The sequence below is a fragment of the Phanerochaete carnosa genome (assembly GCF_000300595.1).
Source record: "Phanerochaete carnosa HHB-10118-sp unplaced genomic scaffold PHACAscaffold_8, whole genome shotgun sequence".
NCBI lineage: Eukaryota > Fungi > Basidiomycota > Agaricomycetes > Polyporales > Phanerochaetaceae > Phanerochaete > Phanerochaete carnosa.
This window is the reverse complement of record NW_006767635.1, coordinates 1,059,688-1,075,611: the sequence shown is the minus strand read 5'-3', so window position 1 is coordinate 1,075,611 and position 15,924 is coordinate 1,059,688. Positions and strand designations below refer to the sequence as shown.

Sequence of the window (15,924 nt, the reverse complement as noted above, 5' to 3'; positions counted from 1 at the left end):
CGGTAGCAAGCGTTGCTAAGCTCACGGGTACTGGTAACGATGGGAATATAAATGTATCTATTCTGAACAATGTTCATATATCGTAGCGCGTACAACGATGGCCATCTGACGAAGCCTGCCCTCACATAGTAGCAATATTCAATAAATACCAAGCCGACGAATGCCCCTTCGTCAAGTCGCGGAACGATGACGCTTTCCAGTCTTGGTGATTGGTGAAAGCGCGCACGTGGGAAAGGATCTGAGACCCCTCAGCCCGTAAGCGCTACTCCGGACTCTGCCAGACTTCGAGCGTAACTTACACTCACTTCCCTTCAAGTCAAAAGGTACGACCTAGCGGACTTAAGTTTGTTGGATCAGCACTTTCTTCTGTTCTTGTTCTTGTTCTAGTCACTTACCACCTACTACCCTCCAGCCCCAACCACACCGTGGTTGAACGCTCGGCATGAGCTTCCCTACTCGCCAGCTGCTCTCGAAGCTCCGTCCGATGCATTCCTACAAGCCTCGTTCGGCCTGCTCAGCACTGCCCTCGCTATGTCTTACACTCTCCTCGAGGCGGTACATGTCCGCAGGCAACAACCCCCTGAACCGGCCTTCCCCGCCGCCTCTGCCACGCGAGCAGCAGCGGGAATTTGAGGACCTCGTCCGGAGGGCACAGGCCCCGTTGTCTCAGGCCAATGTCGGCAGGGCCCAGGCTGAGGCTGAGCTTGCGATGCACCCTGACGCGCGGCAACCTCTCAAGGCTGAGTTTGAGGGCGATGTCAACCCAGTGACAGGCGAGCAGGGTGGGCCGAAGAGGGAGCCGGTCAATCAATGGGTGGAAGGAGACTGGAGTTTCAAAGGTCGGGTGTCTGACTTCTGACTGTGGGTGTGTTGAGGGCGTAGAGCCCTTCGCATGCCGCATAAAAGCGCGCTTGCCGGGCGACTTGGCAGGCATGTTTAGCTTACATGCCCTCCCCTGCGAATATATGCGCTTTCACGACGTTATTATCTAATTGCGAGAGTGTAGCAATGAGAATGAGACGAGCATGAGGCAGAGCAGGTGTATACAGCAAGGAAGCGTAGCAGAGAACAAAAAAGGGCAACAAGCACGGCAACGCTACCGATTCTTGGTAGACCTGGGAGACACATGTCACATGAAAAGCATAGAGAGTAGAGCGTAGCATGCGCACTTGTAGTGGAACCTTTTCCTCGTCGGCGCAAACTCTCCTAGCTTATGCCCAACCATATCCTGGGTTATGCTGATGGGGATGTAGTCTTTGCCGTTGTGAATCAAGAAACGACAGCTGAAACGCAGAAATTGTTTAGTCCCCAGTTCGCCTAACAAACAAAACAGTGGCGGACGCACCCGACGAAGTTTGGTAAGATTGTACACGCTCGTGCCTGCGTCTTTATTGGTATGTTCTTCTCCATTGCGTCCCGCAACTTCGGAAAGTGCACGAAGAACGGGCCTTTTCGCCAGTCATCAGCGGTATTTTACGTTGTAGGACATGAAGAGGCACTTACCCTTCCAGGCTGAGCGGCCCCCAAGGGCAACCAGGGTAGCGTGCATGGTGGACGGCAATATCGACGCGAATTTCCGGCTGATTTCGACTTGTGGGTCCACATGGATGTCACGTGATGGATAGCTCTTACCCTCCCTCTTCACCTGTTCGCTCAGAATTGACGTTCAACGTTCAACGCCGCAACCTGTACCTCATTTCCGTCGGCTAGCCTCGTTGTATGCGCGTGGTAGCAGAGTGATTAGCGAGAAACATCGATATAAGCCCGGACGAAGTCCCTTGCCCCCAACCTAGACCCCCAACGCGTCGTCTTTGACCCTCTCAGCTCGCTCAGTTTTTCTAAGCCATTCACTCTAGCCAAATCCTTCATGGATACTACATGCGAAGCCCAGATTACGTCTCTTGAGGTACCTCTCCTTTGATTTGTCTGCACTAAGGCTAAGGTCGTGCTCTAGACTATCGAACGCGCCCTCGCGCTACCAGCTTCCCGCCCGCTCTGAGCCAATGCTGCGTTCAATCGTGTAGAGTTTGATTGCAGAGGTGCCGGACAGCACGTTTAGCAGTGCCCAAGGCGCTGTGCTGCGAGCAGCGGCCCCAGCTCTCCGCGTCTTCCATGATCAGGCCTTGGCAGGTACCGAGTCGGAGACCGTCGTGCGCGACGAGGTTGAAAGCTCTCAGTTCGCTGGAATACGGATGCAGTTCACGGGCTCTGGGAGTTGAAATGGCCCTATCGAACTTCCGCGGATTAGAGTCCGGGCCACGACCAATATGCTTAGGCTTTCTTCGCCGCGAATGTGTACTTGGTGACCCACTCCATGCGGAGAGCGCCACCCACGATTGTCTCAATTATGTGTGAACTACAGATTCCGGGGGCATTGCCAGGTATGTCTAGATTAACTCTTTAATGAGAATTGTTCTGATTCTGGTGAATGTGTACCAAGATCGAGGAATCGGCATGGTCAGCAGGCTTCCACGGACGGATGCGAAGATGCTCATTTCTTCGAGTCTTTTCATCTCCTTCACCTGCATTATCGACCTGTTGTCGAAATCTTTCGAGATGTCTGTTGAACCTGTCGTCTCGCTGAGTCTGGCTTCTTTGGTTATGGTGAGCATGCATACGATGATGCTCGGCTGGCTACGGTCAATTTCACAACTTCTCACAGGTGTCGCGCTCTGTTTAGCTCCGACCCGCCGAAGGCCAGAAGCTCTTCAGTAAGCATCTGAGGTCGGTCCGAAATATGCCCATCTGGTGGCGGCGTGGTAAAACTTACTTCCTTCGCAGATCTTATCACTCGAGCTCGTTTTATCGCCCTCTCGATAGAGCCGGAGTCTCTCCTGGCTCTAGACACGTCTGAGATTAATGCTACTTGCATTGCAATCCGGGTCTTGCATTTCCACTGAATTGTGCTGTTCACTGCTTTTGCGCTAACGCCAGAAAGCACCGACAGCCGCAACGGACCACAAGACCTCACGTCATCACGCACAAGTGTTGATCATGATGTCCCTATGGACAGACAATGCGCGTCGTCGCGTTATTTGACAGTCGTCCTGGTCTCTCGGTCTGACTCGCGGTATGGAACCTCGCCGCACATACCACGCGACACACAAGCTCAACTATTTATCAGACGTCCTCTCCACCGCGGGTGCGATGTTCACGGTATCTTCCCAGACTAAGGTCTATCTGTCTGTCAAAGAGGCATAGAAGACACGGACTTTGAGGGTCGACACACGGGACGGGAGCAACAAAAGCATGTCAGAATTCTCAAGAATGCCCGCAAAAATGATGAGACAAATACCGCGCTCCCGACGGTTGTGTTCGCCGCTGATGACTGTGCGTGAATTTCGCAGCATTTTCCATGCCTTGAACGTGCCGAACAACTCACAGCAATCAACAGTGCCGGGCGGTGCTCGCGTCCCTTGTACCTGCGTCTTGAATAGGATCGGCCGCCCGGCTGTGCTTGATGTCGTTCCTGGGATTGGCTAGCCGTCCGAATCAGGTGCGACCCTTCCTGTCACACCAGACCAGAAATGAGCGCTGGCATGGAACCCTTGCTGCGACTTTTCCTCCGCAATTCCACTGAATTTTCTCCACGTAGCATGCATGCGCGACACGACGCGTCGGGCATCGTGACTCACAGGCACAGCCGTCTGCAGGGTTAATTCCGGCCTGCTTCTTCATTTGACTATCATTCTTCACTGCCATGTTTTAGCGTCCCAGCCACGGATATTTGGGTTCTTCCCACAGGATGTCCACCGTCGCGCCTCAGATCTGGTGGGCCCCATCATACGGCGATGAGATTTCACCGGAGAAGCCTACGAACAATACCCACCAGATACGTCCACGAGAGATGACCCGCCCAGCGTTCTACTTCGCACATCGCGTTCACCGGCCCAATGTATAGACACACCATTACGCAAAATTCGCAGACGCGGTGGTCTAGAAGATGATGAACGAGGCAAGTCAGCAATACTAGAGGCGGATCCCGTCCAAGCCCGACGGGACGATCCATGCTGTCGTCGAAAATGGCAGGAGCAAGTCAGGCGGGCGCAGCCGCTGCCCGCGGTCACGCCTTATTCTACCATCCACGCTTGGCGTATAAAGGCTCGCGTACCTCACTCATTTGCAGCACCTCTTACCTCCGAGGGAGAAACATACCCCTACTATCTCACCCTCGACTTCACCATGTGTATCGACGGCAACAGCGGACCCCTCTCTGTCCGTTACATCACGGCCCAGCTGGATGCCCTCTATAAAAACGCGGCTGAGTGCGCGCCCCATGCCGCGCACCACGACTACAAGTCGGCCGAGTACGAGAGCACTCGCTACATTCGTGCCCTGCGCGAGTTCCACTACCTCACCAGGCGGGCGACCAACAACCTCCACGAGGCCGACCTGTTCTTCTCGGCTAAGTTCGCCCAACCAGAGATCAATTTCCTGTGTAATCACGTCGTTTTTCTTCGCCTGAAACTCGAGTCTGGTCACTTCAACTCTGCGTATAAGGAGGCGCTGAGACTGGGTGCACGCGCCGATCAGTACGTTCACCAGACGCATCCATGCTGACGTCTGCTAATATTATTGCCATAGCTCGAAGAATGTCTCTTTGACAGCCCTTGAGCTCGTTTACGCGATCCCTCTGCTCCGTTCCAACATCAGCGGGCGCGACGAAAAAATCGGCAATGTTGGCGCCAGGCACTTGGTTCAGATGCTGATCTTCGGTCTTGAGCGTGAGTTCAGCAGACTCTATTAAATATTTTAATATGCTTAACATCTTACAGAGGCCAAATATGTCAGCCTCACGCCCAACAGCAACAACATCACGGACGACCAGAAGGAAGCCCTTCTGTGGTACTTCGAACATTACCTTCGGTTCCTCCAGACCTCCGGCAACCATGTCATGTTCGATCTCCCCGACTTCGACGACACCAGGTATCGCCCGCGCATCGACTACTCGCTTATCCGCACCCATGCTGCGGATGACCTTCGCAAGGCCATCGTGCATGATATCAAAATCCTTGACAAGGTCGACCCCGCCCTCATCTCCCAGTTCTACAACATGCACTGGCAGAACGCCTGCGGTAAGCGCAACGGTCCGGCCTGGGGCAAGCTCGATCTCTGTCTCGCGAGCATCTGCAGTGACTGGATCAACGGTCTCACCTTGGAGAACGTTCACTTCTTCATCAACTTCCACTCCCCCACTGTCGAACCCCTCTGCAACCAAGAGGTTATCCTCAAATTCAACATCAAGGAGCTCGGCTTCTTCGAGAAGTCTGGCATTGACGAGACGTGAGTTTCATACGCACCGTTTATGTTGTTCGTACTCACCAGTGATCTAGTGTGAGCCCGAAGGTTGACTTGTCCGACCGGCAGTGGAAGTTTGCCTTCATTGTTAAGTGCGTCAAGGCTGAGGGTCTCGGTGTCGTGACCTTGGACCTCGACAGTACGTTTTTTCTCCCTCGTAACACATTCCAGGGAGGTAACATGATGGTTCACAGCTGCGCGCTTCTCCCGCTTCGATTCCTACTTCGGCACGAGCGAGCCCGACGAAACGACCAAGCACTACATCGACTTGATGATTCACTTCTTCTCGCGCGACTATCTCGATATCGTGGCTCGCTTCAACCTGCACATCATTCTCGGCCTGCCCCTGGCTCCAGACAGCTTCGGCAGGGACTACGCGGCGGAATGGACTGAGACAGAGGAGAACGAGGGCGACCACTTCGCCAGGAAGCACACTCACGCGATGATGTGGTCCGAGAGGATTCAGAACACTGCCATCTACTCTGGCTGCCAGGAGGTCGTCGCACTTTCCGAGGAGACGATCAACCGCTTGCTCCGTCGTCGCCTCGAGACGGTCAGGGAGTGGCACATCAGCAACCTCTTCTCGATCAACATCCTCGACCTCAAGGTTCGCTTGCTCACCAGCGGCAAGGCGATTATCTACATTCAGGCGAACGGTGCTATCGCAGTCCGCAAGTAAGTACCCCACAAGTTCACAGAGACGACTGGCGAGCTGATCGTATGATAGGAGGGAGAAGTCCCTCAAGTGGTGGACCCGGCTGTTCTGGCAGCGTCCGCAGAAGACCGATCAGCTCGAGAACGTCGACTTCGAGGCCGTTACCCTCGCATACGAGGTCGATATCTCGAAGGTTCCGCACGACTTCCTCATGGTCGAGGTCGACACTGTCGTTAAGGACTACTACGAGTCATGGCACCACAACTTCTGCCACTGGATGTGGAGCCACCACCGCCACACCCACTCCGAGACTACCACTGTCGAGAAGGATGCCGTTCACCTCATGCATTTCACCTTGAACTACAAGAGTATGTTGTCATATTAGTCTCTACTTTGCCTGCTGTTAACACATTGGCGTACAGGTGCTCGCTACGTGGAAGAACTGTCCAACGTCACCGATCTTGGCACTGACGACGATTCGCTCGAGAAGCTCAACACCATCAGGCAGTACATCCCTGAGTACCTTGCGGCGCTGACCCACTACGGCCACAACATTCTCCACACGGTACCTATCAACAAAGCCCCTATTGCTACTGAGCCCCTCGACCTGTTCGCGTTCACGGATGTCGACTACCGCATTCTCACCAAAAAGGAGATCAACATCGACACATGCCTCAACTTCGAGACTCTGGAAACCGAGATTCCTCTCGTGATCATTTACGGTGTCACCGGCGGCGCCAAGCTGCCCACGTTCCACGGTCAGTGGGCCGCCGGCTGGCAGGCCGTCGGTCGCGAAGCTGTCGGCACGCTCGGTCTCTCGCGTGAGGTCTTCCTGCAGCGCTATATCCTCGACGAGCTCAAGACGATCAATGCGATGACGACCATCGTCCCGCTGAACGTTGACGTCGTCGACGACGTGTGGCACGTCGACCTCACCACATGGGCCCAACACCCGACGCGCAGCAAGTCCAAGGTCGGCTGCCAATGGAAGCCGATCGACGTCAGCAGCCTCGACTTCCTCGAGTACGAGTGGAAGTACCGTGACGAATGGAACCACGAGCACGAGGGCCACCAGGATGATTCGGGCAACGGCGAATATTATCTGCACTGTGAGTACACATAGGCAACTGATCTCGTGCACGCTGGCTCATTTTGTTGTAGGCAACACCAAGAACACGCTCATTGTCCCCACCATCTACGATCCCAAGGGTCTCGAGTTCGATCTCCGCGGTGAGACCTCGGTCAGGGTCGGCGGCAAGCACGAGGGCAAGCCATGGAGGTGCGCACAAGCGACGTCTCGACGCTTATAAAGAATATGCTAACATATTTATCCAGCCGCTCCACGGTTGGTACCTGGGGTGCGAAGATCAACCTCGATACCTCCAGCGGTGGTCTCAAGATCGCCGTCGACCGCATTCCGGTTTCAGTCAAGCCGGCGGTCGAGACGTCTACCGAGTCGTACACGTACGATCCCAGCACGGTTCACTACAATAACCTGGTCCTCAAGAACGATGCTCTCGACGCGCTTATCATCAAGGAGCTTCGCCTCCTCCTCGAGGCATCGTGGCAGTACTGCGTCATGGGTATCCAGGCCATCTCGCTGCGCGCTCCGGTCATCACGCGTGCCGGCGACTTCATCTGCGAGCTGGACCTCGACAAAGGTGTGTGGTTTGGATCTTGGTATGGATTTGCATCTGACATCTCTTATCACAGACATGGTCCGTCCTCCCATGCTGGAGGTTGCAGAGTGGGTCAAGTACAGGACCAGGTGGTACTCAGAGTGGAGTGCGTCCTTTCACGTTCCCTTCTCAGCAATTCATGTGCTGATATCATCTTACTGCAGTCGAGAACGGCAAGCTGGTGGCCTGGGGCTATGGTCAGGTCCGTGGCGAGTACACCGTCGACAAGGACGGCAAGGTCGACACCACTCCGCTTGACCAGCGTGGTCCCCCCAAGAGCAATGGCGTCCCCAATGGCCTCACTCCCCCTCAGTCTAAGGCTGCTGCGGCCCCCGCGCCGTCCGCTCCGCCGAAGCCTGTTGAGCCTAAGGCAGCCACCGCTCCCACTGGCACGCCTGCGCCGCCCCCGGCTTCGACCCCGGCCCCGGCCGCGACTTCCGCTCCTGTCCCGGCCCCTACTGCTTGAAGGGCCGTCTCGCATGCCTCTCTGCCGGTCTCCGTAGCCTGATGTGTCGGACTTGTCTTCCTCGTCTTGTTTATTTTGCAACCCACTCGTGTTATTCTTAGCCCGCATACCCTCGTGTTGTATGTTCCAGTCTGCGTAGCTATCTTTCATGTTGTCTCTCTTGCAGCTTGTTGTAGTACTGTACGGTAATTGATTTGTAGCATGCTGCTACCTATGAACATTATTCTTGTTTGCTGTTAGCACAAGATTCATGCCTGCGCATTGACAATGGGTCAGTAAGCAGCCGCGGATCGACTCTAGGTGAGGCTCTGTGTCGTTGCGAGGTTGTTGCCGACCGTAGCCTTCGTGGCGCTCGGCGAAACCCGGCCGCAAGAAATGGACAGCAAGCGCGAAGACGCGCCGCGCAATATCTTGGCGTTTGAGCGTGAGGAATAATCTAGGGATGGATTGACTAATGACAGTGCCAGCTGGCCTACACCCCGCAGTTGATCAAGATACCTCGTTGCCTGGCTGAAGCACCTGTACATACCTTGAGCTTTCGTTAAATGCTCGGTACGGATAGTCCAGAGCAACCTAATAGATGTAAAACTCCGTACAGCTAAGCTGATGTCAGGATAACATGATCGTGAGCTGTTGAGCAGATTGGAAGATAGCTAAGCTACCAGTAGCCTCAGGAAACGAGACAGGATCCTTTGTTGAAACTGAGCGCCAAATCTAGCGTCTGTGCGGAGTCCCAATCATCCGCGACATGCCGAGCCAGCCTCCTGCTTTCTTCGGAGTGTTGTTGGACCAGGTTCAACTTCCACTCGTCGAGTATCTTCAAAGCCCCCGCCCTCTCATCTCTCAGACCACATCACTGCTCATTCTTTGCACGACCATAATGGTGAGTTGTATATCCCGAGCTTCTTCCTTCACATATGCTGAGAGGCACGCTCGTGATGCAGTCCGTCAGTCCCGCAGTTATGCGCCGGCTCATGCGCGAGCTAAACGAGCTTCAAACGAACCCTTCGGAGGGTATTCGAGTTTCGACGGCGGAAGAGAACATGCTCGACGTGACAGGCATTATTCAGGGTCCAGGTGCGTTCCCACCACCATCTCCGTTTCCCTACATACGCACTCATGACTTCTCGCGTTTTCCCCGCGTGACACAGAGGGCACACCGTACGCCGGTGGTTACTTCAAGGTCAAGTTCAAATTCACGGAGGAGTTCCCTGCCGCGCCGCCGAAATGTACGTCCTTAGGCCCCAGAATCGCTCCAGAGCCGCTTGGAAGTTAATTTCTCACATGGCGCGTTTAGGCTGGTTTGCAACGAAGATCTTTCATCCGAATGTCGGCCCGACGGGCGAGATCTGTGTCAACACTCTTAAGAAAGACTGGAAGTCGGAATATGGCATTGGTCACATCCTCGTTACCGTGAAGTGCCTGCTCATCTACCCCAACCCCGAGTCTGCCCTTGACGAGGAAGCAGGGAAGCTCTTGTTGGAGAACTATGACGACTACTGTTCGCGTGCAAAGTTGATCACGAGCGTGCATGCGACGCCAAGGGTGAGTGTCACTCGGCTTACGAGATGAAGAATGCAGTTTACCATTGTGCACAGGCTCCACCACCGGAATTCAACACCCCATTCGCCGAGGAAGACGCGAAACCCTCCTCTTCCAAGGGTTCTCCGAAGGCCGCCCCATCTGCTCTCTCGCAGCAACCCGTTACCACCTTTGTCACCCCCTCTTCCTCCACCTCCTCCTCAAAACCGCTCTCCTCAGGCCCGCTCCAAGTTTCGCCGTCCAATGTTGAAGATGCCGGCCGGGAGAACGCAGGCCCAAAGCTGCCGAACAAGGACAGACACACCTCCCCCGCGCCTCTGGGCCCTGCAGACTCGAACGTCACGCCATCGCAAGCAGTGGCAAGCGAGAAAAAGGCTGCCACCCACGCCACCCCTACTACCAAAGCCGTCAAGCGGACTGCAGCTAGTGCGACTAGTGGGGCCGAGAAGCGCAAGAAGGCTCTGAAGCGGTTGTAGTAAGACGTCATCGTCTCTCTGCTTCTGTGCGTAAGGATGGGAGCCGAACGATGTCGGAAACGGCCTGGATGGACTGTAATAGCTGAATGCCGTTGCATGTCGCGGGTCACAGTTTTATTCTCAGTATACTCTCTTGCATGTACCTGCTTATCTGCTGTGTATCATTGTCACCGTCTCTCTACGCTCTTCTAGTTGCTGTAGCTCGTTGTCATTCTATAACAAATACATGTAATTGCTTGTACCTCTAAGACTTGATGCCGACGGGGGAGGCCGGTGTGTCACCGTCACGACTGGTCACAAATCACACGCCGTGACGAGGACCGCGAGGCGTGTGGTATGGACTGTGACGTGTCTGTCTTCCTGCATCTTCTCTCTACGAACCTTTTAGATTTAGACGTTGTTGCTTCCCGAATCGGACTATGTCTTCACTCCTGTCTTATGTTGACTTTTCCAAGCCCTCGCTGTTGCTCTCGCTGGCCTCCATCGCTTTCAACCCGATCGCATGGAACATTGTTGCACGAAATGGCACGCAGCCCAGATATTCTCAAAGGGATATTCCGAGCTGACGCAATTTTACGCCCTAGAGTACAGGAATAAGACGATAACTCGTATGTTTGGTGAGAATGCACGCCGCGGGTGCTATTTCCTTGCCTTCCTCATTTTCTCGTTCGGCATGCTGCGCGACACATTGTAAGCTCCTCCTTCAGCCAGTGCATTTTGTCAGAAACCGACGTTGCTCCTCCAGCTACGAACGCGCGCTGAACGACCAGCCACGTCACGCCCTCCTGCCGGCACCGTATAATAAGCTCGTGCCCGCCGCACTCTTCGTTGTCGGCCAGACGTTCGTTGTGACGTCGACCTGGGCTCTGGGCATCACGGGCACGTTCCTCGGCGACTACTTCGGCATCCTCATGGACCACCGCGTCGAGGGCTTCCCGTTCAATGTCCTCCGTGACCCGATGTACGTCGGGAGCACGATGTGTTTCTTCGCTGGCGCGCTTTGGTAGGCTCTTTGCACGGCCTGGATGCTCGTGCGCGAACGATGCTGATGTCGCATGACAGGTACGAGCGTCCCGCAGGCCTGCTTGTCACGCTCTATGTGTACGTTGTCTACCTGATTGCTCTGCGTTTTGAGGGGTATGTCGTCCTCTTGCCCTCGTTACTTCCGCATCTCACGCCTTTCTGCCTAGGCCCTTCACGGACATGATCTACTCAAAGCGCGCCTCGAGCCAAAAGAAGGCGGAGAGCAAGAAGGAGCTCTGAGCTTCCTGTCTTTCGCTTCCGATCTTCACGCCCCTCACGACCCAAAAGCACCACCCATTCTTGACGATCCTACCATGGCTTATAATGACTAGACTTTCACCAGTCTTAGAGGTTTCGAGCGCGACTCCGCGAGTCGTGCATAGAGGGCTTCAACGCCTTTGTTACTCTACTCAGGCTTGTCTGTACTTAATATCATGCTTGTGCTTTCCGTAAATTCTCTGCGCCGGGAAGTTCTTTGTACTGGCTATGCCCTCTTCTCAGAACGATAGCGACCTTTCACGTTGTCACAGCTATATGACATGAGGACATTTGGCTATCCTCAAAAAGTACTAGTCGTATAGATCGAATTCGCCTAACATAGCGGCTGTTCAGACCGTTACCCATCGAATCACGGGTCAAGGGCAGAAGGGAATGTGAACCCTTCTGCATCCCTGTGCTGCCCAACGGCATTGAGAGCGTGCGTCCCGTAGTGCAAAACCTTTGGGACTCCGCTGCTCTCGTCCATGCTGAGCGACAGCGAGCGCGACATTGCGTCCGACAGGTCCCGAGACCTGGATGTACGACGAAAACTGGAAGAGTAAGGCTGTTTGTTGTGTTTAGCGATCTCCTTCGTGAGGGCTATGCGCGCGACGATGAGACACTGAGAGATGCCCTAGACGAGGTGGTGTGAATGCTCTCCGACCGACTGAGAGCTGCGGCGAGGACACTTACGAAGAACACCGGGATAACACAGGCCATGACGTAACCGACATCGTAGTTAGTCTGCCAATGGAGCTAATGAACGCCAGAAGGAGAGAGGTCAAAAAACTTACGACCACGCGTCCGTTGGGCGCAAGAGAGCAGATCTCGTACAAGAGGAGGCCGAGCCAGGTGACGAGCGCACTTTCGATGCATGCACGGATGACGGTATCGTAATGGCGAGGGGCGCGCACACCAGCTTGGCGGGCAGACAGCCTAGAGATAAGGGTAAGTGCGGGATCTTTGGAAACATGCCTCCAGTGCGTACACGATCTTCGTTACAATGGCGCTAGTGAGGATGGTGTTGATGGAGAACATCAGCCACCCCCATGCCACAGTGATCTGGAGGGTAACCTCGAGAAGCGTGTTCTCGTAAAAATCATAGTGATGGTACGCAGCAAGATGCTGCGCGTCGGCGGACCAGCACAGCACTGGTGCGAGTTTTTTTTGTTAGTCTGTCTAGAGCATTGTAGTCACCGGGGGAACGTACAAGCATTGATGATGACGAATGTTCCGGGAATGTACAGAGCCCACTTCTTTCTGCCGAAGATCACATGGAATCTCCAGGCAAGCAGACTATCCGAACAGAGACCCTGAAGACGATAGTCGGTGGCTAGCGGTCGAACAGGGTGCTGGCTGACTCACAGCGAAAGTAGTAGTGACACTTGGCAGAACGCTCAGCAGTGGCCGACAGAGACTGGCGAGCAAGACTCACTTGCCGATGACTATTAGAGGAACTCCCCACTTGAAGAACTCGTCGCTAGCAGGGTCCATGATTCGCGAGCGCGCAAATTGCAGAGACCTTGCAATGAAATGTGCACAGAGGTCGACAAAGCTGCCAGGCGGTAAGTATGTCGATCGGCCGACAGAGCAACCGAGAATGGCATACAGGGCAATTGTGACAGTGCGCAACCGACGGTGAACAGTGTCTTCGCGGCCATGCATAGCCCAGAGCGCCAGCACGAAGAGTGAGAAGTATACGCCTAAGACCAGATTAGCAGCCTGACGCGAGTGTCATCGATGAAGGCGAAGGCGAACACACCCCAGAGTCCGCAGAGAACGGCATGTACAATGCCAGATATCTCAAGGAGATGCCATGTGACATCTATGTCTGCAGTCGCTGACATGGCTGATGATGCGTCTGCTGCAGTGCCAATGGAGGACGAGACAAGGTCTTCGGTTATCGAGAGATCATTAAGCTGTCTCTTCTTATAGCACAGCTGTGGAGACTTACAGCAATATTCAGGCACTCACATCGGATCCCATCACGAGGGAACTGGTTTGCAGGAGAATTGTAATATCCCCTCGTCTATGATAAAACACAGCTTCTGTTGAGTACGGCAAGATGCAATAGATGGTACACACTTCGTAGCTGATGAGGGTCAGCAAAATGTGAGACCAAGCTACATATAGTCAGTCGTTATCTATAGATTACACCGATGGAACGCACGGTTCAGGGTAAGTTACAGCCCTGGACGCTCCTACACCCAGGCTGCCAAAGTTTCGCATAAAATCATGATGAGATATGCGATGAAGTCTGCATAAATATGATTAGTGGCCACATCATTGATACTTGCGGATCGTGCCTTGCACACCCCGGGTCGCACCTGGAGTGTGCATCTCGTCAATCTCACCGAGCAGGAGCGGAAGCAGCAACGTCACACTCGGCGTGTTCCGGACGCCACAACCGCGACGAGCTCGTCTTTCCGGTGTCGTCCGGCGGAGTTCTGTACAGTATCTCTCACAGGACGCAGCGTCTGGCCATGACAGCGCACGACCCGATGGACTTCAGGCCTTGAGGGCCCAAACATAGATGCATTATGCTCGAGATGAGTCCGCTAACGCTGACGTATCAAGCGATCGCTGTTGAAGTACTTAAGCGCGCCGTCGCGTTGCTGCCTTCGCCGAATGTCCATGGCAGGAGGGTAACATCTGGATGACTGACTATGCTTAGCTCCAAGTACATAAGTGTAGTTACCCACCAGACCTTCAAGCTTGTCAGCAACCTACAATCCAACTGGACTGGGCTACGACAAGGCTGAGGAGACAGACGAGAGGAAAGTGGGTGAGTAAAGACCAGCTCGAGTCTGGCTTGTTATTGAGCAGTACGAGCTTCTTATATACATGTCAGACTCAATACCTAGATTATACTACGAATATACGGAGGCGCACAGAAAGTAAAAGAATACTGTGGAATCCGGGAGAACCATCCGGAATATGTAATATTCATGACAAAGCTGAAATACCCAAGTTCTCCATGCCTGTCCAGCATGTTCCTTTGAACGTGTCACACCAAAATTTTGTATAACTCATGCGGCATACCTTCTGCATACTCTAGAATATTTCAGATACCGGCAGTAGAGAATTACATGGGCGGGAGAAATTCTGCACTTTTGATGGCCGAGCGTCATACTGCCAGTGCCGCCACCACGAGTCCTTGAAACGCCGTTTTTTTGTTTTTTGTTGTTGTTTTTTTGGCCCGATGGTTGTCTCGCTTGGGCAACTGTGTCGCTACTCCCAGACACACCTGCAAGCTGCAAGCTTCAACGGAACTGCTGAGCCGTTTACCTCACACTCCGAGCTCCTCGAATTGCGAAAGCACACTTATCCAGCTCTGCTGTTTCGTCTCATTTCAGGCTTCATTTCAAATCTTACCGCAATGCCGCCGTGCTACATATAGGCGCCGACAAACCCTAACCAACCTCTTATTTTTAGACATATTCTGATTTTTTAAGCCAACACAAGCCGCAAGAGTTGAGCATGCTTAAGGTTGTCTACAGAGTCCGTGAGGCTCAAGAGAGACACAAAGGGGAAGTCGTTGAGCCCGTGGGTGCGTCGACCGCTAATCGCACCGCCGCGGGTGGCAGGGAGGGCTTGGGTGAGGAAGTGCGAGACGAGGAACTCGATTCTGAGCTGGATTCAAGTGCGTTGATTGGGGGCCGCCGCACCACCCAACGTGCAGCAATAAATCTCACACATTTTCTCTTTCCCCTCGCTTGCTTTGCTCCCGGTTATCCAAATCGCAAAACGTCCGCACGGCTTCCCGGCGTTTCCAGGGTCGCAGCACTGCGCAGTGGCTGCGGCATCCTCGACATCATCACAGTCCGGAAAAAGTTACTCACGGTCTCCGAGCACATGACAAGCCCGAACGGACGCCCTCATGGCTCTCTTTCTCCCTCCGTCGTCTACTCCGTTCTACTACATGGGCAACTTGCATGCCGAGGCGTCGCTGCTCGTTGCAAGAGTAAGATATGTTTGACAGCAGGTGCCCTCTCTCGCTTGTCTTGTACTTGAGGGCAATTCTCACCCGTGGATGCCGCAGCTCGTTCTTCTGGTTTGCGCTGGTCGGGGCCCTCTTCGTCGGGCTCACGCTGACACTGTGCAGAGCACGTGTAAGCGTGCAAAGTTCGCAGCGGCAGCACGGCAGAGTGCCCTCGAAGACGAAGCCGCGTTTGTGGGACGCGTTTGCGGACCTGGAGGCCAGAGGTGTCGGAAAGGGTCAGGCGTGGGATATGCTGGTGCGTGATGACGGTTCCTTCCTTACTAGATTGCGTGCTGATGGCGGTGGTTGTGCGACAGCCGCTTGCATTGCAGGGCATGCTGGAAGAGAAGGCGAGTACGACGCCTACTGCTGTGCCTGCGGTGCCTGTGGCGCCTGGAAGGTACGTCCCGCCCTGCCGACTGGCCGTCCTCAGCTTTTATGACATAACAATCAAAGATACGCTTTCTTTTCCCGTTCGCGTGTCTCACCGCCTGCTCCTCCACCTCCGCCAGTCAGACACTCGGACGCCCAAGTAACGACGCTCG

The 15,924-nt window shown here is 54.3% G+C and overlaps 6 protein-coding genes across 6 annotated transcripts; 4 read left to right on the top strand and 2 right to left on the bottom strand.

Annotated features, from left to right (window-relative positions):
* Positions 1-580: 580 nt before the first annotated feature.
* Positions 581-859, top strand: PHACADRAFT_60605 (uncharacterized protein; the record flags this gene model as incomplete). The annotated part of the gene is made up of 1 exon (XM_007398806.2): positions 581-859. A coding segment is annotated over one exon (279 nt), but the record flags the coding sequence as incomplete, so codon positions are not given.
* Positions 860-1,096: 237 nt separating this feature from the next.
* PHACADRAFT_164461 (uncharacterized protein) lies at positions 1,097-1,549 on the bottom strand (the record flags this gene model as incomplete). The annotated part of the gene is made up of 4 exons (XM_007398805.1): positions 1,097-1,115; positions 1,170-1,283; positions 1,346-1,448; positions 1,504-1,549. 4 exons carry the CDS (start codon positions 1,547-1,549, stop codon positions 1,097-1,099), a joined length of 282 nt encoding a protein of 93 aa, XP_007398867.1.
* A 1,837-nt stretch (positions 1,550-3,386) lies between these two features.
* PHACADRAFT_149241 (uncharacterized protein) lies at positions 3,387-8,488 on the top strand. Its single transcript, XM_007398804.1, has 11 exons — positions 3,387-4,532; positions 4,585-4,724; positions 4,776-5,283; positions 5,334-5,437; positions 5,493-5,973; positions 6,026-6,321; positions 6,376-7,062; positions 7,115-7,232; positions 7,289-7,614; positions 7,667-7,738; positions 7,797-8,488. Exons 1-11 carry the CDS (start codon positions 4,183-4,185, stop codon positions 8,096-8,098), a joined length of 3,384 nt encoding a protein of 1,127 aa, XP_007398866.1. The 5' UTR covers positions 3,387-4,182; the 3' UTR covers positions 8,099-8,488.
* Positions 8,489-8,911: 423 nt separating this feature from the next.
* Positions 8,912-10,218, top strand: PHACADRAFT_260998 (uncharacterized protein). Its single transcript, XM_007398803.1, has 5 exons — positions 8,912-8,981; positions 9,043-9,175; positions 9,250-9,327; positions 9,396-9,643; positions 9,697-10,218. The coding sequence occupies exons 1-5, from the start codon at positions 8,979-8,981 to the stop codon at positions 10,114-10,116; spliced, it is 882 nt and encodes a 293-aa protein (XP_007398865.1). The 5' UTR covers positions 8,912-8,978; the 3' UTR covers positions 10,117-10,218.
* A 271-nt stretch (positions 10,219-10,489) lies between these two features.
* PHACADRAFT_149234 (uncharacterized protein) lies at positions 10,490-12,355 on the top strand. Its single transcript, XM_007398802.1, has 5 exons — positions 10,490-10,628; positions 10,679-10,806; positions 10,862-11,119; positions 11,179-11,253; positions 11,307-12,355. The coding sequence occupies exons 1-5, from the start codon at positions 10,536-10,538 to the stop codon at positions 11,377-11,379; spliced, it is 627 nt and encodes a 208-aa protein (XP_007398864.1). The 5' UTR covers positions 10,490-10,535; the 3' UTR covers positions 11,380-12,355.
* Positions 12,356-12,384: 29 nt separating this feature from the next.
* On the bottom strand, positions 12,385-12,716 carry PHACADRAFT_63835 (uncharacterized protein; the record flags this gene model as incomplete). The annotated part of the gene is made up of 2 exons (XM_007398801.1): positions 12,385-12,548; positions 12,608-12,716. Coding segments are annotated over 2 exons (273 nt in total), but the record flags the coding sequence as incomplete, so codon positions are not given.
* Between the last annotated feature and the right edge of the window lie 3,208 nt (positions 12,717-15,924).

What these genes read in the sequence shown, in the direction of transcription:
- PHACADRAFT_260998 (XM_007398803.1), top strand. An exon ending in AGGCATTATTCAGGGTCCAG is followed by an intron (nt 9,176 to 9,249) that starts GTGCGTTCCCAC and finishes CGCGTGACACAG; the next exon opens with AGGGCACACCGTACGCCGGT. An exon ending in CCCTGCCGCGCCGCCGAAAT is followed by an intron (nt 9,328 to 9,395) that starts GTACGTCCTTAG and finishes TGGCGCGTTTAG; the next exon opens with GCTGGTTTGCAACGAAGATC.
- PHACADRAFT_149234 (XM_007398802.1), top strand. Translation starts at nt 10,536, where the DNA reads ATGTCTTCACTCCTGTCTTATGTTGACTTTTCCAAGCCCTCGCTGTTG. An exon ending in GGCATGCTGCGCGACACATT is followed by an intron (nt 10,807 to 10,861) that starts GTAAGCTCCTCC and finishes TTGCTCCTCCAG; the next exon opens with CTACGAACGCGCGCTGAACG. An exon ending in ATTGCTCTGCGTTTTGAGGG is followed by an intron (nt 11,254 to 11,306) that starts GTATGTCGTCCT and finishes CTTTCTGCCTAG; the next exon opens with GCCCTTCACGGACATGATCT.
- PHACADRAFT_149241 (XM_007398804.1), top strand. Translation starts at nt 4,183, where the DNA reads ATGTGTATCGACGGCAACAGCGGACCCCTCTCTGTCCGTTACATCACG. An exon ending in CGTGACCTTGGACCTCGACA is followed by an intron (nt 5,438 to 5,492) that starts GTACGTTTTTTC and finishes GATGGTTCACAG; the next exon opens with CTGCGCGCTTCTCCCGCTTC. An exon ending in CAGGTGGTACTCAGAGTGGA is followed by an intron (nt 7,739 to 7,796) that starts GTGCGTCCTTTC and finishes ATCTTACTGCAG; the next exon opens with TCGAGAACGGCAAGCTGGTG.